Genomic DNA, 25171 nt, shown 5'->3' on the forward strand with positions numbered 1-25171 from the left:
GTCGCCGTCCAGCCTGCGCAGGCCGCCGCGTGGGAGCGGAACGGCGAGACTCCGCAGACGGCGGCGGGCTCCGGCGTCGCTGCTCCCGGCAGGCAGGCGCGTCTCCTCCAGCTGGTCGGGCCGCTGGGCTGCCGCGTCTCCCGGCTCGCCGTGCCAGCTCCTCTCGCGCTCCACGCCTGGCTCCCGGGCTCCGTGCCCTCGCAGTTGGAAGGGACTGGGGGGCGGTTGGGCGGATGGGGACGCCTGGGAAGCGAAGAGTGTCGGGGTCTACCGGACGCTCCCCCCCACCCCCTCCGACCTCGGGTCCAGGGCCCCCTTCCCCGCCCCATGCGCAGGTGTGAGAGCTCGAGTGTGCGCCCCCGCGAGTGTGAGTGCGAAGCGTGCGCGCGGGGGAGTGCGCGGAGGGAGCGCGGGCGGCGGGCGGCGCGGGCGGCGGGGGGGGGGCAGGGCGCGGGGAGGGGGCTGGGCGGGAGTGTGTGCGCGCGTGCAACTCCACTCCGGGGCTTTGTGCGAGCCCGGGCGATAGCATCGGCGGCGGCTTGGAGGAGGAGCGGCCGGAGACGCGTGCAGCCCGCCCGCCCGCGCCCGGCAGCCGGCAGCCCGGGCAAGGTGGGGAGCTCGCGCGGGAGCCGAGCCGACACGAGCCGGAGCCGGAGCCTGAGCCGAGTCTGAGCGAAGCCCGGGTGGAGCCCCCCAAGAGAGCTTCGCTCTCGGGCGGCCCGTGGGCGAAAGCCAGGCGGGGCGGGCGCCGGCGGGGCGGCCCCCCAGTAAGATGTGCGCAGCGCCGCGGGGCGCCCCCTACTCGCAGCGGCGCTCGGGAGCCGGGCAGCTGGGCCAGGCGGCGCCTCGGGGGCTGCTGCGCGCCCGCGCCTAGAGCTGCCGCCCCAGGGAGCCCGCCACGGCCGCGCCCCGGGCACGCTCGGCGGCGCCCAACGATGACCGCTCCCTGGCGGCGCCTCCGGAGTCTGGTTTGGGAATACTGGGCCGGGCTCCTCGTGTGCGCCTTCTGGATCCCAGACTCGCGCGGGATGCCCCACGTCATCCGGATCGGTAAGGGCTCCCTGAAGCCGGGGGTGGGGGACGAGGGGGAGATGTCTCTGTGTGCCAGGGCTGGGGCGGGAATATGGGTGAGCTCTCTGTGTACGCGACCCGGAGAGATTTTTCTCAACCTCTCTCCGGGCGGGCTGCTGGGGCTGATCAGACCACGGGGAGCCCGTCGTGGTGGAGACAAAGTTCCACAGCCAGGGTCACGGGCCTTACTGGGAAGCAGGCAGCCGGGCTGCGGTGGGCGAGGGGCCCTTGGCGCGCTCCTGGGTGGGCAGACCTGACAGAGTGTGGCAAAGGGCTCCAGTCCCAAATCCGAGTGTTGGGGTGAATTTCGCGGCGATTGCCTGCGTGACTTGGTTGCAGACCGAGTTCTGGGGGACCCGCTTCTCCGCGGAGTGGGAACCTAGGGGAAGGCGCCAACTTCTCTCCTCGCTCCCCTGCGCGGCCCTCGCCCCCGCCTCGGGCACGGCTCAAGCAGCCGCTGCTGGGGCCCGGGGCTGGCGCGGGGGGGGGGGGCAGGTACGGATTCGCAAGACGAGGGCAGCGGGTCTCTTGCTCTGGTGGCTGCCCTCGGCCGTAGCGGCCCCGATTTTACCCCGTGGCGTGGCCAGGAGAGAAGCACCCACCCCACAACCCGCGCGCCGTGGGTCACTACGATGGGTCCTCGGCGATGGGAGGAAGGGAGCGATCGAGGCCGCGCAGTGCCGCCGCCGGGAAAGGCGGCCGACAGATCAGATGCGAGCTGTTTTTAAAGTTAGCAGAAATCCCTCCGCAGCTGGCCGCGGTTGGCGAGTCTGCGCGCGCGGTTTTCTGGGGCTCGGGCTTCTTCGCGTTTCTTCTCTCCCGAGAGCTTTTTAGTCCAGGCTTTAACTTTGTTGTGTGGCCACCCCAAAGCACCTTGTGGGCACTAACCGATGCGTGTCCCAAGGCAGCCGATCCGCAGGCAGGGCTGGGCCACGCAGAGCCACGCAAGGGCCTCGGTCACCGCGGGCCTTGCTCCCGCATCGCATCGGGCGGGAGACTTGGATTGCTTGGTTGGGTTCTCGAGCTTCTGGCTCAAGGCAGGCCAAGCCCTGCCTAGCCAAGACCACCTTCCCCCTGTGGATGTCTTCCAGCTGCAGACGTTGGGGCGGGGGCTGCCAGTGGCTGGAAGGGGTGCCGGGAACCTATGTGGGGCTTACTTTAGGTTTTCCTAGGATGCAGTTGGAAAACCCCAAAGGGTCTGGGTTTTCCCTGGCTCTCTTCCAGGAGCCAGACCCTGTTAAACTGGACATCTGAGTGGGAGCAGAGGACAGTCCTCAGTTGTCCCCACGTTCAGGTCTTTCAGTCCATGCCCAGGACTTTGACAAGTAGACCTACAGGGGCAAAGAAGGCCCTGCGTGAAAACGGACTCTGGAGACAGCCTTCACGGTCAGAGTTAACTCTTAGTAATCCAGGATGCTTCTAGCACTCTAAAACTGCCTTCTAGCTGTGCCTTGGCCTGCCCTAGTACCCAGCTTGGTTACATTCCAGGGGCAGCTAGTTCCTTACTCTGTGGACCAGAGGTTCTTTTGTGCTGTCTCTCCTGTTTTCTGGGGGAAACTGCATGGTAGAATGGGTGTCGGGACAGAAAGGGAGAGTCTAAGGGTATTGTGTCCATCCTACACGTTTCAAGTCCTCCTTCCTGAATCAGTGCAGGATGAATTGTGCTCCCAGCCCAGCTTCTGGGATGGAGGTCTTTGAAGGCTGAGAGAGACCCCCCCCTCCCCCAGGTGAGTGAAGCCCAGAGGGATGAGCTGCAAAAGGGCAGGATGACGTCCTTACCTGCCCCCTTGCCACTGTGAAATTGAAATTAGGCTGGGGGCTTCCTCACTGCCTGGAGGAGGAGCACATCACAAATCTGCCCACCCTTTCTTGGGTGCAGCATGTAATAATGCAATTAAGGACGGCAGAACCATCCTCTCTTCTAATCTTCTTCATATTAAGCCCCAGGATTAATTAGCGTGTCGGCCCAGGCCGTTTATATACCAGGGCCCTGCCCCCATTTGATTCCCAGCCTGAGAACTGAGGTTCTGTGCCGGTGCCAAACGTGACCGCGGAAGCTGTGCCAACTTGGATGGAGGATGGAATGCTCTGAGTCCTCTGGGCTTCTCTGGAGCAGGCTGGGGAGCAGAGCCTCTGCCCCTCTAAGCCAATGATCAGAGCTAAGCAGAAGCTAGAGAGCTGCTGTGATGGTGCCAGAGGACAGGGGCGTGGGGAGTGAGGGAGAGAGAAAGAATCTCATGCTAAAACTGAAATGTGCGTCCTTGGCCGTACCTTTCTCCCCATCCCTCCCTTTCCTGAGATCTGAGGGCTCTTGGATAGTGCTGCAAGAATGGAAGCTCCGGAAACTGGGCTTCGAAGTATGCTGAGTGTCTCTGGCTCCTGAGGCTGGTGCTGGAGCTGGAGAGCTGGCTGAGCTCGGAGCCGATGAATCCTTCTCCAACAGCCAGGCGTCGCTGAGCACCGACCTAGCAAGGGTTTACCTGCAGGTGCAAGACAGGCTCTCTGGGCTGGGGAGCGCTGCATCCACCCTCGCTCTTTGTGCCTTTTTTGGGGGCTGAAATTCCCTCTTAGACTAGGAGGTGGATAGCACAGCAGTGTGACAGAGTGTTCAAACAATCTGTCTTGAATAGATGAATTGCATTGCTCTGTCTTTTTGTAATTGTGTCTATCAGAGGGAGAGGTCAAGGCATTGATTGCTTGGATGGTTTTCGAGTAACAAAGGAGAGAGAGGGAGAGAGTGAGGGAGAGAGAGTAATTGGATTGTAGTCTGTGGGGGGAAAATGATCATTGATTATTTTATATGAATATGTGGATGATGTATTCTGTGTGCGATTATCAAGTGTTGCTCATTGAAGGTTTGCAAGGCATATTGTTCGGCATTTTATTATTATTATTATCATTGTTATTACTGTTTGGATGGATTCTGGTCTTCACTTACATGGAAAGCAGTTTGTCGAAGGTTCCTCTCAGCCAAGTGGGTGTCAGTCACCTTTTGTGGAGTCCTGGATTTCCAGCTTCCATGATCTGTCTTGGGTTTTCTGCTGCCAGTTTACTGGACCACTTTGATCAAACTATACTCTCCTTCCCACCCCAATGCATGGTTTCCCCATCTTTGGAAATCTGGCTGACTTTCATGGTGGTTATGTCTTTGGTGGAACAGTTAGCATGATCGCAGGTTTCATGGTTAGATATTCCCTCTGATTACTACAGCCTGTAGGATCTAAAACCAGCTCGAAATTTGAGAAGGGAACCACATAAAGGGATAGCAGCTGGGGAAGCCTGGCCAGCATTCTGTGTAGTGAGGTACTTGGGTGGATGGTAGTGATCTCTGGCTAGGCAGAGAGAGGATTCAAAGCCAAATGACTGCAGAGCTATAAAGCGGGGGTATAGGGTGTGAGAGGGAAGGGCTGGCTCAGTTTTGGCCTCTTGGAGCATTTACAGATAGAGGGGAACTAGCTGCAAGGTCCTGAGCCTCCTGAATCTGCAAGGGCCCAGCAGGCAGCCTTTCCCAGTGGGAGCTAGGCACCCTCTCGTAGCTTTCCCACACAAACCCCACCCGTGACTCTTCTGATCAGTTCCCAGATGCCCCCAAAAGAACACTAGGCTCTGGAGTTTGGGAGCCGCAGTGTGTAAGACAATGAGAAATTCTCAGTGACTGGTGGTGCGCTGAAACATCACACCGAGTAGGAGCAGACAGCCGCTGAATGAAGATCAATAGGGTTTTCCCCCCTGGAAGTAAATAGCTTCAGACAAGACCCGAGAGTTGCCTGAGGGGCCTGAGAAAGTACTAACTTGAGGAATTTCTACCTCTGCCTTTTAGCCCAGCTGTTCCTATCGCAACCCAGGCTTCCCTCTTTCTCTATTTGGACTTCTTCTTGATGCTGCGTTGCTTTGCCCTAAACAATCTCTTGATGTCCGGATGACCTAGGCTCTTTTTTGTTTTTTAATGTGGTTTATGCCTGGAGGGGAGGGGGATACAGGCCCCCAATCATGCAATTCCAAGGTCACGAGCATCCCTGCAGCCCAGCACGATAGACTTCCAAATGAAACCCCATGTTTACATAGACCCTGGGTCCCTGCTCTAGGAAACAGCCTCCCTTGCTCAGGGGGAAGGCGCAGGTGTCCCTTTGGACATTAGGACTGCCCCTTCTTTGGCAGGAGCTAAGGGATCTAGGTAGGAGAGGCTGCAGGGTGCTTGGGAGAGGTCTTTTAGTGGGAGGAGGAATCTGTTTGTGCTCAACGAGTGGGGCTGTTTCCTGATCCTCTGCAGCCAAGCCTTCCCCTTCCTGTCACAGTCAGCTGCCCCAAGCTGCCGACTGAGCTCTGCCTTGCTTGCTCAAGGTCCCCCAACCCCCACTGAGACCTAATGCGTTTAGGCTGCTAGTCCACACCCAGAAATGGGGAGGCCCCCAGGCCCCGCCTGGCTGCAGCAATGACTGACTTCTAGGAGTAAGGCCCCTACCCTGGGGTCAGTGCCCGGCATGTCTGCTGGAGTGGTGGGGCTGCAGCTCCCATGGGTGTGGAGGGCCTAGTGTGGAAATGTTCTGACATGGCTAGGGCTGCCACCCTGGACTTGGACTTGTTTTTCCTGGAGCACTTTTCTCTCAGGTAGTGTTGGTTGCTCCGTAGCAGCAGCAGCAGCAGCAGATGGCAGTGTGTCTGTGTTGAGATGGCCACAAGCTTCCAGCCTGGGGCCCCACTGGGTCTGGAGCAACATCTAAATAATAAAACACCACCACCACAAATGCCCCCCGATTTATTGAGCTCTTATTAGCTACCAACACGGTGCTAAGTGCTTTCCAAACAACAACTAGGCATGAAGGTAAACAGTACACGCTCAGTAAACATAGCTACACGTCACTCCTCAAGGGATTGAGTCTCTTCAAGGAATGAGGAAGACATTGGTGAACTTGCTTGTCCAAGACCACATGGGGGGGGGTGGCTATAGGTGGCAGAGGCAGGAGAAGTGTGGCAGTCCACCTGCCTGCAGGCTGTGGTGCTCTAGGCTGCCTCTGTAGAAAGGCAGAAAGCAATAGTTGATAAAGGGGCTAAATGCAGGGCTTTCTCTACTGAGCTGGTTCTAGTCACAGAGAAGGGTCCTGGCCTCTGCCAGGTTTCACTGCCAATGTTCAGCATCGGATTGGCCTCCCTGATGGGTCCTGTGGCAGACTGTTTCTTCTAGAGAAAGTGTGTGGGTATGGCCTACACACTTATACTTCCTGTTCCCCACCTGGTCTTGCCTTCTGTACTCTGCCCAGGGCTTTGATAGAAGCTTTAAATCAAAGTGGGATTCTCCCGGGGATGGGGGTGGGTGGGAGGGACAGTTCATCCACAGAAATTCCTTGGCTCTGGGATCTCTGGTTCCCTGTGGTGGCCACCAGGCCATCCTTAAAGATGTTGTCAATACCCTATGTTTGTGCCTTTCCAACTCCTCAGCCTCATCCCCTTGACCTGGCAAGAGTGGGGGAGGAGAGGAGGAACTGTCTGTTCTCCTACCCTTCTCTTGTCTTCATTTCCTAACCTGGTTTCAGCCCCTCTCCTCTCAATGTCCCTTCCAGCTAGCAGGTTTTATGGTGTTTTGATTTTTAAGCAAGAGTCACATTGTAGCTGGGTCAGAATTGGGCATCTGTGGTGTGCTGACACTAAATGCCAGACTCTGTCCTGCAGTCACTATGTTTGATTTGGAAACCCGGGTGTGACAACCTGTCTAGTCTCCCCTTACCCATCACCTCAACAAGAGAAAAGGCAACACCAGCTGACCCTGCTGTGTTTCCCTGAGTGTGTTCCTTCTCCCAGGAGAAAAGGGGAGCCTGTAGTAAGCAAGGTTGTTCCCCAGTAGGAGAAGATGCATTGCTCACAGGGACAACATTGAGATAGGGGTGGTCAGAGGATCTTGTTATTTTTCAGGGCTTTTGTTTGTCTGCCTGCCAAATGGGGATGATTCTGCCTGTTTCCTAGAGTCAACTAAATATGATGTCTTAAAAAAAATAAATCCTTAGTTGCTTTCCAAAGATTTGTATTTCTTCTTGTTCTTGGAGTCTGAGGCCTATTGTTGGGTCTGGACTGGGGTGAGGTAACAAGGTGTCAGAATTTAAGGAGGCCTTCAAATAATGATGGCCTTGTGATTGCATGACTGACCATGTGAGAGTAAGTGCCTCCTTAAATCCTGCCCCTGTTCCAGCCTCTGGGTGTGTTCCTGGAGTCAAGTTACCTTCTGTTTCTCTAGTGCTAGAGACTAGATCCTGAGAGATTGAAAGCCAGGGATTGAATCTGAAGACAGTAATTCCTCTGGTTTTCCATTTCTTTCCCCTTTCATGGCATTTTACATCAGCCATTGCCATAGACTCCTCTGTATTGTCTCTTTTGCCCTCTCCTTCCTTTATTTCCTCTGGAATTACCTCCGCGCACCCCCCTCCCCCCAGTGTTCTCACTGCTTTCTGCCCCTTCTCACTGTTCTGGTTTCCCCAGCCCTTCTTCTCCTGGCCTGCCTTGACCTTTATCCCTTGTTTGCCAGCAGTATTGACTGTGGTTGGGCTCTGGGGGAGGATCTGGGTTTTCGGAATGCATATGTGCACACCACCTGCTTCAGACAAGCAGCCGCCAAAGGGAGGCCGAGAGCATCATCTCTTCTCCATCGCTACCAAGAGTCACAATACGTATTTAGGAGCCAAATATTGTATCTTACTGATTTTAAAGTGGTCCTTTTCTTTCCTTTCACACATCTCTGTATGTGTTCATATGTCATGTTTGAGATTTTTCTTTGTTGGTGCCTCAAAATAATGGAGTGTCAGGTTTGATGAAATGCAGTGGGTCTGCTTTTGACTGTGAGAATAACACAAACTTGCCATATGACCTTGGGTAAGTCTCTTTTCCCTTTGAGCCTCTATTTTCCCACCTGTGAGATACAAGTATTGATGTTGGGTAGGGTTATAGTCAGCAATTTCTGACCTATAAAAATTATTGTATCCTTGAGCCTTCTAGCATTGTCTGCATTGAGCTGGGATGAGGATTAGAGAAAATAAAGTACATAAGGCTCTTTGCACAGTGGCTGGTGCCTAATACATTTTAGGAGGACTAAAGATGGTATCCCAAGGGCAGAGGCCATGTTTCTGCCATTAGCCTGAGCTCGGGTACACATGTGCTGTTTGTATGTGGCAGGCATTTCCTCATTGTGCCTCGAAAGTCAGTGGGTGAGCAGCCACTATGACCACTATTTACCACACACTTGTAGCTCCCACATGGGGCCACTGGGTCTCTTCATTTGCAGCATTGTAATTGAAGTGCAGTTTGCCTGTATGCAAAGCTGGGAAGACCCTCCTTAGAGGATGCTCTTGAGAGGTGTTTTCGAGGAGTCCTATTCGGCTCTTCTTGGATGGAGAGTCAGATTTTGTTTCCTAGACAGGCCTGTGGGGACTAGAGAAGGTCTATGGGTGGAGGCTGGGCCCTAGGGGATATGCACTGCTGTCTTTCCTGGTAGATAGCAGGTAATGAAGCCCAGGCAAAAGTTGGAGAGCCAAGAATCCCCATGGTGATCTTACAGACTGGAGATAATGAGATAGCATGAGATCCAGAGGGAGTGGCTTCGACTCTAAATCCTTTGGTGCCATGCTGAACAGTGGTTAAGGAGGGTGGAGGGGGGAAAAAGGAATCAAGAAGGAGCTGATATTCTGGTTTGTGTCAAGCAGGATCCAATTCATAGGAGACAGTTAAGTCCTGTACTATTAAAGGGACTGATGGAGACAGGCTGCCGATGGAAGGCAGTTTATAGAGTTCTCAGAACAACTGCAGAGATGAGCTCTTTAAATGTGGGAAAGGGGAAGGGAGGCGGAGAGGCTTCTGCAAAGCCTCCCTGCATCTGCTTTGCAGAACTGAGATCTGCTATTCCAAAAATCTGCCCAATTGGGCGGAAAAGCAAGAGCTGGGAGCCAAGGACTTCCCAGGGCTCCAAGCATCACATTTCCTGTCGCCAGTGAAGAATCATAGAATCTAGGCTGCGGAGAAACCCAAGGGGTCATCTAGATTTTTGACTCTCAAACAGTATCAAGCCTGCATCAGAATCACCTGAAACTCTCACTCAACAAAGATTGCTGCCCTATCTCCCATCTGCAAGTCTTGGGATTCAATGGACCTGTTTTGAACAGGTTGCCGGGTAAAGGTTATATTGGTATAAGAACTGCACGTGGAGAGAAACCACATAGGTCAGGGGAGCACCTCCATACATTCAGGTGGGTAATCTGTCTCTAATTGGATACCACCTGTATTAGGAAAGGTCCCACTTACAGGCGGCAGTTTTCCGTTCTTCATTGCAAAACCTTAGGACCACTCCAATCTTGGCTGCAAATTTCCCTTCTAAAAAAACTGAAATGTGTCTGCTTGAAGTTCTGGGAAGGTCATACATATATCTTGGGCCTTGAGAATGTAGGTTCTGCAATCTGTCTGTCTATGTTTCAATTTTCATTCCTTCCTTCCTGGCTGTGTGGATTGAGGCAAGTCAGTTGGTTTCTCTAAAATGGGGACAGTAGACTTCACCTCATGGGATAATTGTGGGGATTCCTTAACTCGTGTAAGGGCTGTCCCCAGTCCATTTGAGCAGTCTGGCATTGTGTATAAGCCCACAGGTCTGGAATCTAAAACAGCTTGTCTTGGAAGACTGTCTTCTTGACTCCCCCATCTTTGTGTAATGATGGCACTGGCAATACCTTATCTCATGGTGTTTATGTAAGGATTAAGGAAGTTAATACATATAGAGTACTTAGGACTTGGAAGGCACTAAAAAATGCTACCCATTACTTTTACTGTGTGGTCATTCCTTTTCCTGATTATGATTCAGGTAGCCTCTCAGTCCCAAACTGCACCCCTGCAGAAACATCAAAACGCTCTTTAGGTTAAAGATGCCCAATTCTACCAGCATGGTATTGAATACTGACCACAATATTGCTTATTTATTAAATCCAGTAAGCTCATAACCTCCTTAGATCTTCGTTTTAATGTCCAGTCACACAACCCTGGATAATTTCAGCCTTTTTAGCAGTCATTTCACTCTCATGATCTATACAACACTGGTGGACTCATTCAGTTCACCATTGCCACTGGTCTATAACGTCTCTCATTGCCTTATTGGTAAGGCCTTTCCTTTACCCCCATTTCTACTGTTGAACCTTTGAGCTGTTGTTCTTGCTCATCACTTTTGGACCACCCAAGCCTATTCCCTTTGCTCCATCCTTGGGAGGCAGACATGAGTGATATCATCTTCTTTTTCTTTTGCTCTCCTCCAGCAACCGTGGTGGGGAGGATATTGGCCAGCCCCACACTATTGCTGGAGTTGTGGACCATTGTGAATAGTGAAGCTTTAGGGGTCCTCTGTTCTGTTGTCTGGCATGCTTCCTGCTGTCTGAGCCTGGGATAAACATGTGTCCGCCCTTACTTCAGCTATGTCTGTCATGAGCACATCGCAGGAAGTAATGGATGGCAGAGTTTGTTGGATTTATCAGGTGATCTCAGGTCCACTGCCCTACACCTTAGCCCAGCTTTACACTGGCTTCTTTAGGCCTTGATGGCCTGGTGACTCATACTCTCTGCTCCATTATACTCAGTACTTCTAGCCCCAGAAGGTTTGTGCTTGTGCTTTCCCTCATACTCTTAACTTTGGCTCTGCTTTTCTTTCAGGAAAGCTTCTGCTCATAGGTAAGGCCCAGCAAATATGGTTTTTCCTCTACTGCTTTTTAGCAAGAGTCATTGTCAGCTCTTGCTACATTTCTTAGTCTCTGTTTACCTTAAGAGATGGGCACCATGCCAGCCTGGACCACAGCTGCCTTGTTTACTATTTTCCCCAGCGCATCTGTAGCACAGTGTGTGCGTGCCTCATCAGAGATGTCTGCAAATATTTGTGGAGTCAGTGAATGCATCAATAAATAGTCCTTTGGATATAACTCTGCCTAACTTCCATGTCATGTCATTCCACTCAACACTTTCCCCATTTTTGTCAGTGAGGGTTTCATGAAAGACTTGATTCTTTCAGGAAGGCAAGTTGCTAAGGATTGTACATGGCATCCTTCTGACATACCAGTTAGGCAACTTCACACCAAGACCTTTTCTGTCTCCTGGTAGGGCTGGAATATCTAGACTGAGTACTTGGCTAAGGCTGGAGTATCTAGACTGAAGGTGAGGCCATAGCTCTTCTACCTTTTCTGACTGCTCCTGTCTCCTACCTATTTGTCTTCTGTGTCAGTGTGGTTGAGATAGTTTATGATGGAGTCTTGAGCTTCCCACTCCTGGACACAGCAGAACTGGACTCTTCCCCCAAGGCCAGGCCCTGGGGAAACAGATGACACATCATGAGCAGAAAGAGCATGTTGACTACATGGCCATTTTTCCTGCCTCATTTAATAGAGGTGACAGCCGTCTATTTTACTTGTCTCATAACATCGAATCAGTAAATAAAATATGGGTGAACTTTCAGGTTTAGCTGAATTATGGCTGGGCCATGGGGACTGAGGGCTGGAGGAGATTTGAGCAGAGAGATTGAATCCCTGGGAAGCAGAGCCTGATGGCTTCCTCTGGCATCCAGCAAATCTTTCCATGCTGGAGGAAGCCAGACAAGTGATGGTATCCGGTATTCTGAGTCCCTGGAAGAACCAGATGTCCGTGAAGACACCTCAAGAGTTGGTACCCCGAGAGAACTACACCTTTCTATTTTTCTATGATACAGATTGGGAAAATGAGGGTGAAAGAAGAGAGCCATGGGAAAAATCCAGATGTGTCCCCACGTTCTTTAGAAGAAAATCCTCATCTACTTTTCATTTAACACAAGCATGTGTATATAGGTTTTACAATTGCAAAGGTTTTTGAGAGAAAGTTTCACTATTTTTCCTAGGCCAGTGCCTTGTACTCTTAGGCTCAAGCAATCCTGCCTCGGTCACTAAATCATGAATTTAGTTAAATTTGTGATCCATACACTAGACTATTCCAGTGTGGAAAATAACCGCTCCCCTCTCTCTTCCTTTCACTCTCTCTTTCTCTTCCTCCCTTGCTCCCTTCTTCCCTCCCTTCCTCCTCTCTTTTTTTCTCTCTCCTCCCTCCCTCCCCCCTCTCTCATTTTGTACTGGTGTTGGAGCTTGTGCAGAGCCTGGGCTCTGTCCCTGAGCTTCTTTTGCTCAAGGCTAATGTTCTACCACTTGAGCCATAGCACCACTTCTGACTTTTTCCTAGTAGTTCATTGGAGGTAAGAGTCACATAGATTTTCCTGCCTAGGCCGTCTTCAAACTGTGATACTCAGATCTTAGTCTCTTGAGTAGTTCAGGCATGAGCCACCAGTGCCAAAATATGAAACTATTTTTATTTTTAATACACAGAGAGATAACAAATTGGATTCTCCTGTGCTTACTGGCTCCCTGAGAGGTGGAGAGATTAAGGGTCAACCTGAACCTGTGCTTTCAGCACCATGGAGAGCAGTCCCTCTCAGAGTATCCAGTAGCAACATCTGCTCCCAGCCTCTTCTTTCTAGAAGGGGTGATGTGGTTATCTTATGGTCTCACCATACAGGTTCTCAGTTGTCAGATGTAGTTTCCCCCAAGGACTCCAGAGTTCCCAAATCAGAGTGTGTGCTGAGCAGGCGCACAGTAGGGCTGGTAAGAGCTGTTACTTGAGGTTGATTATATTAAGTAATGCACAGTAAAGGAAGATGAAGATAATGGATAGGGTTTTCTCTTTTTTTTTTTCTCCTGCCACATAAATTGTTCTTAAATCTTTTGGTGCCTTGTACGGCTTGTCTGCCAGAGAGCAGCAGAGATGACAAATTGAATGAACGTTCCATTGTCAAATATCACACCTGATACCCGGCGTCTCTGCTTAGCTTGTCAGCATTGGGTAAGTAGGTTTCTGTAATGTATTTTTATCCAGCTAAATGTGATTTCTTAAAAGTATTTTTCTCTGTTATTATTTCCTGAGCCGTTGAGCCCTGCATACCTATAATAGAGCCGTATTTTCTGCTAATAAATAAAATTACTCCTTGTTCAGGTGGTAGGGAATGAATGTGTCACAGCGTTGTGGTATTCCCCCAAGGAGCCCTGTCTCCTGGTGCTGCACCACCTGGATTGTGTCTGTGAGGTACCTGGTGACCGAGGTGGGAGGGGCAGATACCTCACCCAGGCAGGAAGGTCAAGATCTGAGCAACCTCAGCTTCAGCTGGGAACACCAGGACAGGAAGTCAAAGGGCTGGAGAAAGCAAGTTGTTAGAATGAGAGTCAAAAGAATTTGTGTTTACCTCTGAATAAAGAGAGAGGTTTATGTAAATGAACCCCAGGGATTTAGGGGGTGAGACAACACATTGTCTGTAGACAGAAAAGACTTAGAATGAGTAGGGAGGGAGTTAAGGCTACTTCAAGAGCCCTGGTTTCAGTTATCCGGGCAATCTAAAGGCTTCTTGCCATTTCCTTTAAGATCCACAGAATGGGGATGGGGGGGAATCCGCTGTGGCAGTGCAGCTATTTTTATGCTGTTTGTAATTTTGTGTTTATTTCCTGCCTTTTTCACATGGACTTGGGGCTGACTCATTGATTCACCAAACATTTGTGGAGCGCCTACTCTGTGTGTGGAACACCCAGGGCAGAGGATAGAAGGGGTCGGGGGAGAGGGAGCTTGTCTCCCTGAGATGGATAGCATCTGTGTCCTTGGGGTAGGTCTGAGCAGGTGACCAGTGATAAAGGTCATCAGCCTTTCACATGTCATACCAGAGCCATTTTCCTATATCCTGGGGAGAAGCATTACCACTCAGAGAGGCTCAGAGATGAGCTGAACGTTATATCGCTGATTCAGTGGGGAAGTCAGATTTGTTTTTCCATTCTACCCTGCACTTCTGTCTACTTCCTGCTCTGGCCTTGTTGAAATAATTTCACCACTCATTGTTCTTCAACCCTAAGCCATCAGATCACCTCCTCAAGTCCTTCCTGAAGGGTTCCTTTTGCCCATTTCTCTGTGTCATCACAGTTGCATAGAACTAACTAGAAGATATGAATTCACATATGCAAAGGGAAGAGAAAATAGACCCAGGAGTTAGAATCCAATTTTTCAGTTTCTAAGGAATAGAGTTCTATCTCCTTTATTGAGATAGTTCTGATTTCTGTCTTACGCCCATTCTTCCTGTTGTGATGTGAATTCCTCTCATCCATGGCCCTTTTCAGGCCTTTCTTGGAAGGTGGGGAATCTAGCTGAGGAGTCACTAGCTTCAGGGGCTTTACTTCTGGGACTGTAGCAAGGAATCTCTCAGGCAATTAAATTAAAGTGGCTACACTTTCACTCAACAGGGGCTTGGACAGATTTATAATATTTGCTTTTTAAAAAAATTGGGCTTTTTTCATAGTGACAATGATTTATGGAATAATCAATTTCTTTATCTACCTAATACATTGGAGTGATCCGTCAGTGCAGGCATCAATCTCCCTACTTCCCAGGGCATGGAGGGGAAGCTGGGGTGGGCAGACAGTCTCCCAGCCTGACTCAGCAGGCAGAAGGCAGAAGGCAGAAGGCGGCTGCTTCTGGGAGCCACTTTGCTTTCTGAATCTGAGTCCCATGCCTTCAGTGAGAGGCTCTGAGACTCCTGCAGCCCAGTCTTCTTCAGCTCAAAGGCTGGTGTTCTCTCCCTAGCAGTCCGTTACTTGTTCCCATTGAACAGATCTGTAGACTGAGGGCCAGAAGTATGTGCAAAGACTGGAACATGAAGAGCGACCAAAGGCAGGAGCAGCTGTCTCTAAATCCCCAAGGGAAAGGAGCAAAACTGGCCTCAGGAAGTCTCTGCTGAGTAGAGGCCAGTGGGGTGAGGGTCTGAGAGGTGTGATTTGGAGATTGAGTAAGATACATTGGGTGGAGTGGGGAGGGGCAGGGGAAGCAATCAGTTTCATGTTCTGGATATGCAAGCACAAATTGGCCAGGGATGTGACAGAGGAGCTCTGAACACTTCTCATTCTGAAATTCTGGGCATGCCCAGATGTAAACATCCACTGTAAACATCCAGGTTTTCTGAAAAGGCCAGGACGAGTCTGCTTCAGGTTACACAAACTGCATGAAGGCCGAGCTCAATGTGGAGATTAGAGAGAATACTGCTAGCCTGGGTGCTTCCTTCTCTGCATCCTGTGAAGCCCATCCTGTGGTCATGCTCAGGGTTTGCAAGACATTAGTGTCTGCAGCTACCTCTAAGGATGAACGCACCAAACATTTCTGAACAGGGTAAACACACCATCTCCCTGAGCTCATTTAATTTGCTTATTTCTCTGATGTGGACGGCTACCCTTTTGCAGATGCCAAAACTAGTATCTGAAAGAAAGGGTCCAAGGTCATATACCAGCCCATTGGAGTGGAAGCTTCATTCACAGTGGGTTCCGAGGGGCTTTACTGTATGTGTGGGCTGTACCAGCCTGGTGCCAGGTGCTGGGGGGGGGGATGAGAGTGAGCAAGGAAGACATGATCCTGGCCCTCATGGAGCTTGCGATCTGGCAAGAAAAAAAAAGCAGATATCAAAACATGTTATAGAAGAGAAAGCATCCGGAAAGGCTCCTCGGAGGAAGTGACTTTGAGGCTGAAGCCAGAGCGGCAGAAAGAGATCCTTAGGTGAAGAAGGCGGGAAGGAGTGAGTACAGTGTTCTTGGAACAGGGAACAACATGTACAAATGCCCAGAGGGCTGGCAGTGCTATTAAATTAAACCATAGAAACTGCCAGCTTTGTGGGTCAAATACCAACAGTTTCCTATCTTTTACACTAGTGTTTAAATAATCCAAGGCAGCTCACTGAACAGAGCTAGCCGATAGGGATGGGAAACAAAGGGCCTGGGTGGTGGTCCTTTCAGTGGGGTGAGCAAGCTGCGGCGAGGAGTTCCCAAGGGTACTGAGGAGCCACTAAGGGCTTCATGAGGGAGGGCGATATAACCAAATTTGCAGCCCAGTGGTGACGGGATGTGACTGCAAGGGTGCGAGTAGAAGCTGGCTGCTCATCAAGAAGCTATTTAAAATGGTCTAGGTAAGGAAAAGTTGGGCGGTGTGTATGTGGACAGAATGGAGTGTTGTTCTGGGCTCTTGTCTGAGACTCTCCTCCAAAAGCTGACTGTCCCCTGGGCCTGAGCATGCACCAAAGGCCCTGGCTTTTCCGTGAGCCCCAGGCCTGTGGAGTGAGTCCTTGTTGGTGCTATTAGTGTTGCCCTGATGTCTGCAAGGGTAGCACTACCTTTCAGCTCCCTGATTTGACTAGAAAATGATGGATCAAAGCCAGCCCAGGCAGGAAAGTCCATGAGAGTAATATCTCCAAATAACTACCATAAAACTGGAAGTGGCTCAGTGGCTCAAAGTGGTAGAGAAAAAGCTCAGGGAGAGCACCCAGGCCCTGAGTTCAAGCCCCACATCTGATCAAAGAAGAGAAAGAGAGAAAATTCTAGAATATGGCCACAGGAGTTGGGTAGTCCTTAGAAGGCAGGTTGGCCCATCCTTTGTCAGTCTCTTCTGGGACATGGAGTCCCAGGCACTTCTGACAACCCGGCTGGGAGACTTGAGGAAGAAAGCCAGACTCTAGCTTTTCCCTTAAGGCCTCTGAGGGATCCAGAGCTTTCTGTGGACAGACTGACAGGGGGCCTTTTCACCTGCTGAGGGCAGAGATGCCTGCTGGTTCTCAGCAGACACGCGGGAGGATGGAAACCTCTTTCTGCAGGACAGGTATAGAAGCTGGCCTTGGCTAGTCTTGGCATTCTTTCTTTCCTTCTGCTTTGAATGTTCAGCTCCCTTTGCGTGCACGCACATGCGCACGCACGCGCGCGCACACACACACACACACACACACTACCACTGTGTTAATAAAAACAGTAGCAACTCATCTGCCATTTACCACATCATGCACACTGTGTTAAGCAACATCTAGACAATCATTTTGTATTCAGAGTAAATATAGGGGTAAGGAGAGAGAGAGAGAGAGAGAGAGAGGGAGAGGGAGAGGGAGAGGGAGAGGGAGAGGGAGAGGGAGGGAGGGAGAGAGAGAGAGAGAGAGAGAGAGAGAGAGAGAGAGAGAGAGAGAGAGAGAGAGAGAGAGAGAGAGAGAGAGAGAGAGAGAAAGTATTACTACTGGGACAGGGCCTCACACTCTTCATGTTTTTGCTCAGGGTAGCACTCTACCATTTACGCCATAGCTCCACTTGCAGCTTTTTGGTGAGTAACTAGAGTCTCACAGACTTTCCTGCTTGGACTGGTTTCTAAGATCACTGGATCCTAAGATCCAAATCTCTTGAGTAGCTGGGATTACAGTCATGAGCTTTGTAATGGCAGAGACTTTGTCTCACATAGGGAAGGAAACTGAAGACCTGGGATAATGTAGAGATGGTATTGGGTAGATTCTGTCTATACCATCACAGAATCATCATGAGCAGCAACCAACAGCATGAAGGTTGTTTTTTTTTTTTGGCCAGTCCTGAGCTTGGGCTCAGGGCCTGAGCACTGTCCTTGGGCTTTCTCAAGGTTAGAGCTCTATCACTTGAGCCACAGCACCACTTCTGGGTTTTTTCTATGTATGTGATACCAAGGAATCGAACCCAGGTGTTTTTGCATGCTAGGCAAGCACTCTACCACTAGGCCAAACTCATGGCCCCTAGGGTTGTTTTTTTTTTAAAGAAAAATAACTTATTTAAATTTTATTTTAAATTTAATAATAATGACTGTATAATACAGTTAGACTATAGGTACATATAGATGTACATATACACGTATATTGCTATGTTGAATAATAGATACTATGATCTATGGTAGTGCTTTGTAGATAGTGAGTCCTCAGAAAGTTCTCATTTGTCTGTTCCCATGACAGAAAGCTGGGATCTGGAACCAAGCTGGATCCAGATCCCAGCTTTCTTGGGAAAGGACACTTCTGAGATGTCTCCTTGTCTAAGAGGTTGCTGTGGTCCCCTGGCCCTGGCCTGTCTTGCCTCTGCTCCAGCCTGTCCCCAGAGCAGGGGCACTTGCATTTTCTAGCCTTTTAAGGCAACGTTTGCTAACAGTTTCAAGGACTGTGGGGATGGGCCCTGGTGTCCTTTCCGTTGCAGAGGTGGTACAGGACTCTGAGACTTTAGGATTTTCACTGCATTCTACTTTTCCCACTCCTCTCCATGGGCAGTGCCCTCCTGTGGCCTGCTGCTGCCAGGACTATGCATAAACAAACCACTTCATTGGCACCCCTAAGCAGCTTGGTACAGGTACAGCTGCATCCAGCTCCCAGGCTTTGGCATTTGAAATACCTGCCAAATTTCATCTTTCTACTCTTCTTGCCCATTGAAAGCTTTACTTCCTCCAGGATATGTTTGCTGAGGTACCCGGGCAGTAAGACAGACCTTCCCTGAGATGTCTGGAGCCTTTCCCTAGTCTGCTTTCAGAATGCATTTATCTTGCTCAAAGCCCCTCTTGTGCTTGCCTCAGACTGTTCATCTTATTTTCTTTTTCTTTCTTTTTTTGTGCTGGTCTTAGGGCTTGAACTCAGGCCTGGGTACTGTCCTTGAGCTTTTATGCTCAGGCTAATGCTGTACCACTTGAGCCACAGCTCTATTTCTGGCTTTTGGTGGTCAATTGGGGGTAAGAGACATTGTCTTTTCTAACCAGGCTGACTTCACATCATGGTGTTTTGTTGTTGTTGTTGGGGTTTTTTTTTGTGGGTCGTGGGGCTTGAACTCTGCCTGGACGCTCTCCCCGAGCTCTTCAGCTTAAGGCCACCACCCTATGCCTAGGCTTGGGCATTGTCCCTGAGCTCTTCAGCTCAAGGCTACTGCCCTACTCTTGAGCTAAGCCCTGTTTATTTCCTGTTTTCTAGAATTTATTTGGAGATAAGAATCTCAGGTCCTTTTGTGGCTGGCAATGAACTGCGATCCTTAGATCTCAGCCTTCCTAGTAAATAGGATTACAGGCATGAGCCACCGCACCCAGCTCCCTTTTATGATTTTTTAAAAAAAATATTTGTTAAAATAAGGCAGTGTAGTGCTTCTTAGTGGTTTTACTATCTTGAAAACAAACCCTTCTATTGGAATTCAAGGAATTCTCAGTATGGATTTTTTTTCCCCACCCAGGCCCTATTCCATCAATCTATCAATTAAGTTTTTTTTTTCAGTCCTGGGCCTTGAACTTAGGGCCTGAGCACTGTCTGTCCTTAGGCTTTCTCAAGGCTAGAGCTCTGCCACTTGGGCCACAGCAACATTTCTGTTTCTTTCTATGTATTTGTGGTACAGAGGAATCGAACCCAGGTCTTTGTGCATGCTAGGCAAGCACTCTACCACTAGGACAAACTGCCAGCCCAGCTGAGTTTTAAGTTGAATTAGGTATACATACAGTTCTGTTCTCTTCCCTTGTTCTTGTGTGCACATAGTCCCCACCTCTCCTTACTACAGATCCCCAAGCCAGGTCTGGTCACCATCTGCCGGAGCCAGCCGGCAGCAAACCAGGGTTCGCAGATTGGGGTTCCTGAAATAGGGGGCAAGGACTAGGAAGAAATAGAATAGAGACAGACATACCGGGTCCGGGATGTCTGCAGTCCAGGTAAAGACTGCCGTGTTTATTTTCCACTCCAGCTTCTTCCCTTCTTGAGACCCAGGGAACGTCCAGGTGTTACATTCATATGGTAAATCTCAGGTCATTTAAACAGAATAAGGCCAGAAAACAATAAGACAATAAAGCCATTGTCTGATACAAATCAAGGTACAGTTTGATTCCACTCTGGCTCCCAACAACCATCCTGCTGTACTATTGGTTCTTAGTGGAGTTCAGAGGGAGAGGGAAAGTATTTTGAGGACCTGTGTTGTTATGAGCAAGAGGAAGATCAAGATGGACTTTTGGTTTCATATTTCTCTTACGTGTCCTACATGCACCAGTCTCTTACCCTGTCTTCTGTTGGCTCCTCCAGGCCTGATTCCTGACCCATTGAAGCTTCTTGAGGGCAGGGATATCTGGTCTCACTCCATAAACAGATTGTCTACCCAGGCCTTTTCCAGTCTCAGAGATTGTGAGGGCAGTCTCCCACAGGGAAGTGCTATTACGGCCCCCTTCTAAGGCAAGGAACCTGAGTCTTAGGTGAAGATTGACAATATGTTGCTTAGTCTCCAGGATCTATGGACTGCCTGTCTCCAACACAGTTCCCTGGTTCTTCCCAATGGCTACCCCAGGGAGATCCACAGTAGCCACTTAGTGCCTGACACATAGAGCTGAATGCCATAGCTGCAGGTAGGGTGATAACCGGTGGGTAGCAGCACCTGTAGGACGCTGCCAGGTCTTTCCTACGCCTTTGGGCACACACACACACATTATGCATCCTTTCTCATCTCCTCCAGGACTGCAGAATAGAAGGCATTTGGAAAGCTGATGCCTTCTGCATGAAGAGGATTGTGGCCAAAAGGCAGAGGCTGCTTCCCCAGCCCCAGGAAGGCACAAGCTTCTGGCACCCTCCTCCTAGCTGCTCAGTGGGCTTGGGGATACCTATAATGGGCATGTGGGGCTGTCAGATGTCGAGAGTATCCTGTGAACATTGCCAAGAGGTGACTGCAGAAGAAAGGTACATCACGAAAGAACACAGCAGTGTTTTTGTACCCCAAGTAGTGTGTGTAAACCTGGCCTCTCCCCAGTCCAGAAATTTCATTTTCCCAGAAGCCCCCTGGAGCCAGGTGGCTTCAGATTAATGTGGAAGATGTTGTCTGCTTCAGCTCTATGCAAGTGGATTAAGTTCTGGATCAAAGCAGGGCTCTTGCTTTCTTGGCACTTGCACCTGGCTTTCATTCTTGCCTGATTGGATACATTTTGGGTACACAGATTATCCCCCCTCCCCAAATCCAAACTTTTGGGGATCCTAAGACTCAAAAGCACTTCCAGTTAGGGATTCTAGACAGCTGGTCTTTCTGGCCCAGTCCCTCGCTGGGAATACAGTGGCCTTGGCCCATTGTATTGGATGTCACAGCTGGGATGTGCTGTGAGTGGCCTGCTGCTGACACCATCTGGGAGGAAGATGAGATCTTAGTGCCTTGTTCAGAGCTGTCTGTCCCCAGGATGAAGCTCAGCCACAGCCACACTGTGGGAAGTGAGTGGGTCTCCACTCCAGGGGAGACAGTGGGGTATCAGGGGACAGTATAGGATGGAGACTCAGCTTCTGGGAAAGTCTGACTAAATGGCCCTCATTGTTCCCAGTCCTGAGAGGTCATGCTGCTGATCTGGTATGTGGGTGCTTGGAAGGCAAGGGTAGGGAGCCTCTTCCCTCTCTCAGGTCCATGGCTTCTGGAGTCAGCTGTGGTAACTTGGCAACATGGTGCAGAGGAATTGTGGAGCAGACCCCATCCCTCCACGGTTTTGGAGAGTAGCACATTGACAGGAGTGTTCCAGCATTCCCAGATCCTCATGGTGCCTAGGGGTGTTTTGAGGGGTGTCTCTGTCATAGCACACAGTGTCCCAGGGAGCCATGGACTTTCCTTTCTCTCCTCCAGCCACTTCCTTCCCTTATTGCCCCAGCCCTGAGTCAGACTAGCATTAAAGCCAAACAAAGACAACAGAGTTTGACTGAAACCAGAGAAGACACTGTACCAGTGTTTATCTGACACTTACCATGCCAGATAGTGTTCTAGGCACTTGGTGGCTGCATTTCCTCCATTCTCACAACTGCGTAGTGAGATGGTACCATTATGCTCATTTGACAGATGAAGAAATTGTGACCCAGAGAGGCCTGAGGACATGCTCATAGTCATGTAGCCAGTAGATGACAGACAGTGCCAGGATTTCCCCTAGAATTCAACCCCCAGAGCCCTTGTCCCAGCCACTGCACTCTAGGACATCTGCACATCCTTAGAGAAGAATTGAACTAGCTTTCCAAGTCACAATATTTCCTAATTTCTCAACCTAGAGTCCCTGACAGACTTGAGGTAGGGTTTTCTCTATTTCAACATCTCTTGGTGCTAAGAGAGAAGTAGATGTTCTGATTGTTATTCTTATCCCGTGAGGCTGGGCTCTGTGTGCAAAGAGAGTGGGAAGTGGCCTCTGATAAGTGGTTTTCCAAAAGCCCCACTCTAGCTTTAACCACAGGACCCTTCTAAGCTTATTCCAATTCTGGCCAAAACAGCAGCCAGCCTCATGCTGCAGACTGTGGATGTCTCTAGTTCTGCCACTTACTCTTTTCCCTTTTCTGCCTTCTTCCATTGAGTTGTTCTTACAAAGTGGTGGCTCCACCCAGCTGGGGGCCTCCCAGATACATACAATGCAGCCTGAGGGGTAAAGTTCTCTGTGGGGTGGTGACTTCTCTTCCAGAAAGCTGACAGCCACTGGCCAATGTAGGCTCCAGGTGAGTGGACCTGAGATGATAGGCTGCCCACTCTTCCTTGGGGCAGGTGTGGATTGAGTTGCATGAGCCCTGATTGGCTCCTCTCATGAAACACACGCCAGAGTTTATACCTATGGGTTTCTCTCCCATTAGGAAGGAAGGAGTACAGACAGGATGCAGGCCATCTGGTCCCACCCATTGATGAAATTACTCAACATGTTCCTATCTGGTCCAGGCCAGATGTGTCAAGGGCCTGTAGGAGGAGGAATCCTCATCAATAGTAGTGGAATTCTCTTCAGGTTGCTAAGGGTTCACATGTGTGTCTTAGGCAGAGCAGGACTGAGAGACCTTGGCTTGTACATGAAGAAACTGAGGCCTGTGAAGTCATATACTTTACTACAAGTCAGAGCAGGAAAAGCTGGACTAAGAAAGCTGTCAAGTCCTGTCTGGATGGAATTCTTTGCTTCATCTTGCTCTCTGACTTGGGGAACACAATGTCAGCCTCTCTTCCCTTGTCTGGAAACATGCCATTGAAACATGCAGTAAGTGTCAAAATGCTGAGTGTAGGGCTTGGTAAACAGCAGGGGCTTAATTATTATAAAAAAACAAACCCCTCCTGCTCTGGCCTGGGCCACTGGGCTGAGGTATTTCTTTTTTTGTAGGTTGTGGGGCTTCAACTCTAGGATCCGAGTACTGTCCCTGAGCTCTTTTCCTCAAGGCTAGCTCTCTACCACTTTGAGCCACAACACCACTTCTGGTTTTTGAGTGGTTAATTGGAGATAACAGTGTCATGGGAACTTTTCTGCCTGGGCTTTGAACCCTAATTTTCAGACCTCAGTCTCCCAAGTAGCTAGGATTACAGGTGTGAGCTACTAGCACCCAGTTGGGCTGAGTTATTTCTTAACACCTCCCCACTTACCCTGTATCATGGTTTTCCAGGGTCATTGTGGTAGTCTTGCACTGGAAATGTCTTGATATTGGCTGCCAGGCAGACACAACATCTGGAAGATTGGCCCATCTTTTATCTTCTCCATCCAAATGTTTTGGTGTCATGAAGATAAAGCCACAGAGATGTAACTGCCAGGGCCTAGTTCTCAGAAGGCCATAAAACATGACGATCCTGCCTGGCCCTGCTCGCCACAATCCAGCAAAATGCTCCTTGCATCCAACACATGGTTATTTTTTACAAAATCGCTGAACTAGCCATGTTCACTGTATTGATCAATAAATTACTTTGATGAAAACTCAATAGGCAAAGGCCTCTGGCATTATTCCCACACAAAGGAAGAGCGTATACTTTTCCATCTCAAAAACCTTGGTGCTGTTTCCTGACCCATTTTTTTTCTCCTTGACAAGCCACTCCCAGAGGCTGCTTGCTTTCCTTGGTATACTGAGCTGCCCTACCACCACTGTGGCTGCAACCCCCATTATTAACTGCTTTACTGGGGAAACTGTTAAGAACAGTTTTAGCCGAGTGGTAGAATGGGCCTATGGTCAGTTGATTGGAATCCCGGGCTGGTAGCTTATGCCTATAATCCTAGTTACTCAGGAATTGAGGATCCCAGTCTGAAGCCAGTCTGGGCATGAAAGTCTTTATCTCCAGCAAAAAGGCAGAAGTGAGCTGTGGTTCAAATGGTAGATTACCAACCTTGAGTGAAAAGTTAAGGGAAAGTACCCCAGTCCCAGTACACACACACAGAATTCAAGCACTTGTTCATGCATGAATGTATTCACTGATTCATTCACTCACGTGTTACATTCTTTGTCCTTTTACTCTGCGGGGAGTAAAAGGACTTTTACTCTGTTTGCAATCAGTGAATCTTCACTCATAGATCAGTGTTTGAGATTCATTTTTCACCCATTAGACATAACAATAGCCTTTGTCTTGGGCTCACAAAAGACAGGTACTGTGCTAAGCATATTCACATTGGGTGAAGTCAGCTGAAGATCCTGGCTGAGTTTTTGGAGCCCAGACTGTGGATTCAAATCTCCTGACCTTGGTTAAGTTCTTAACCTCTCTGTTCTTCAGTTTCTTCATCTGTAAAAATGAGGCTGAAAAGAAGCTTTCCCTGGAGGTTTTTGGAATCGATTGACTTCTGTCTATTGCTTTAGATGGTGAGGAGGAGGTGGGCACGTGCACACACACACACACACACACACACACACACACACACACACACACACACATGTAAAGTGCTTAGAAAGAAAACCGTATTTGGTGTGCACAGCCTGGTGCCTGGAAGCTAACAGCTTCTGCATCTCATGTAATTGTCAGAATCCTACTACCAGACAAAAGCTGTCAGTCTCTCCATTTTTCAGTGGAGAAACCTGAGGCTCTGGGGTCAAGCAGATGGCCAGGATCTCGAAGTAGAAATGGAAAAGAGGGCAGATCTGGTTGCAGCTCTGGGAGTTTTTCTGGATTTCTGGATGGCCTGGTATGATGATGGGCTTTGGAGTTAGAAGCCCCTGGAGGATGCCTCGATCAGCAGCATGAACAGGATACAGTTGGGAAAACTGACTTCCAGGCAGGTGTAGGTCACCTGAGAGCATGTGGTCCATCAGGGTTGGTGATGCTTCCTGAAGGAAGTCCAGCTCTTAAGTGCATGCTGGGTTGTCCTGGCTATTGTGTCTATTGAGTTGCTTAATTCTGAATAGTGACTCCTTCAGGGGCAGAAGGATTTTTTTTTTAAAATAAAAGATGGTTTTGTTATATAGTATAAGCAGGCCTTCGGCTTACCACTCTTGCTTCTGACTCCAAAGTGTGGGGATTACAGATGTGCACCATCACACCCAGCAAGAAGCATC

General features: G+C 49.8%; 1 protein-coding gene across 1 annotated transcript in view; it reads left to right on the forward strand.

Moving 5' to 3' along the window:
* The first annotated feature begins 935 nt into the window (after window positions 1-935).
* The window catches only part of Grik3 (glutamate ionotropic receptor kainate type subunit 3), a 209028-nt gene continuing 184792 nt past the window's right edge, over window positions 936-25171 (forward strand). The window contains exon 1 of the mRNA XM_090335206.1: window positions 936-1050. Coding sequence (XP_090191332.1) covers window positions 936-1050 — 115 coding nt within the window. The remainder of the gene's footprint in view (window positions 1051-25171) is intronic.

The sequence above is a fragment of the Megascapheus bottae genome, chromosome 6 (assembly GCF_031878675.1).
Source record: "Megascapheus bottae isolate mThoBot1 chromosome 6, mThoBot2.hap1, whole genome shotgun sequence".
In the NCBI taxonomy this organism is placed as follows: Eukaryota; Metazoa; Chordata; class Mammalia; order Rodentia; family Geomyidae; genus Megascapheus; species Megascapheus bottae.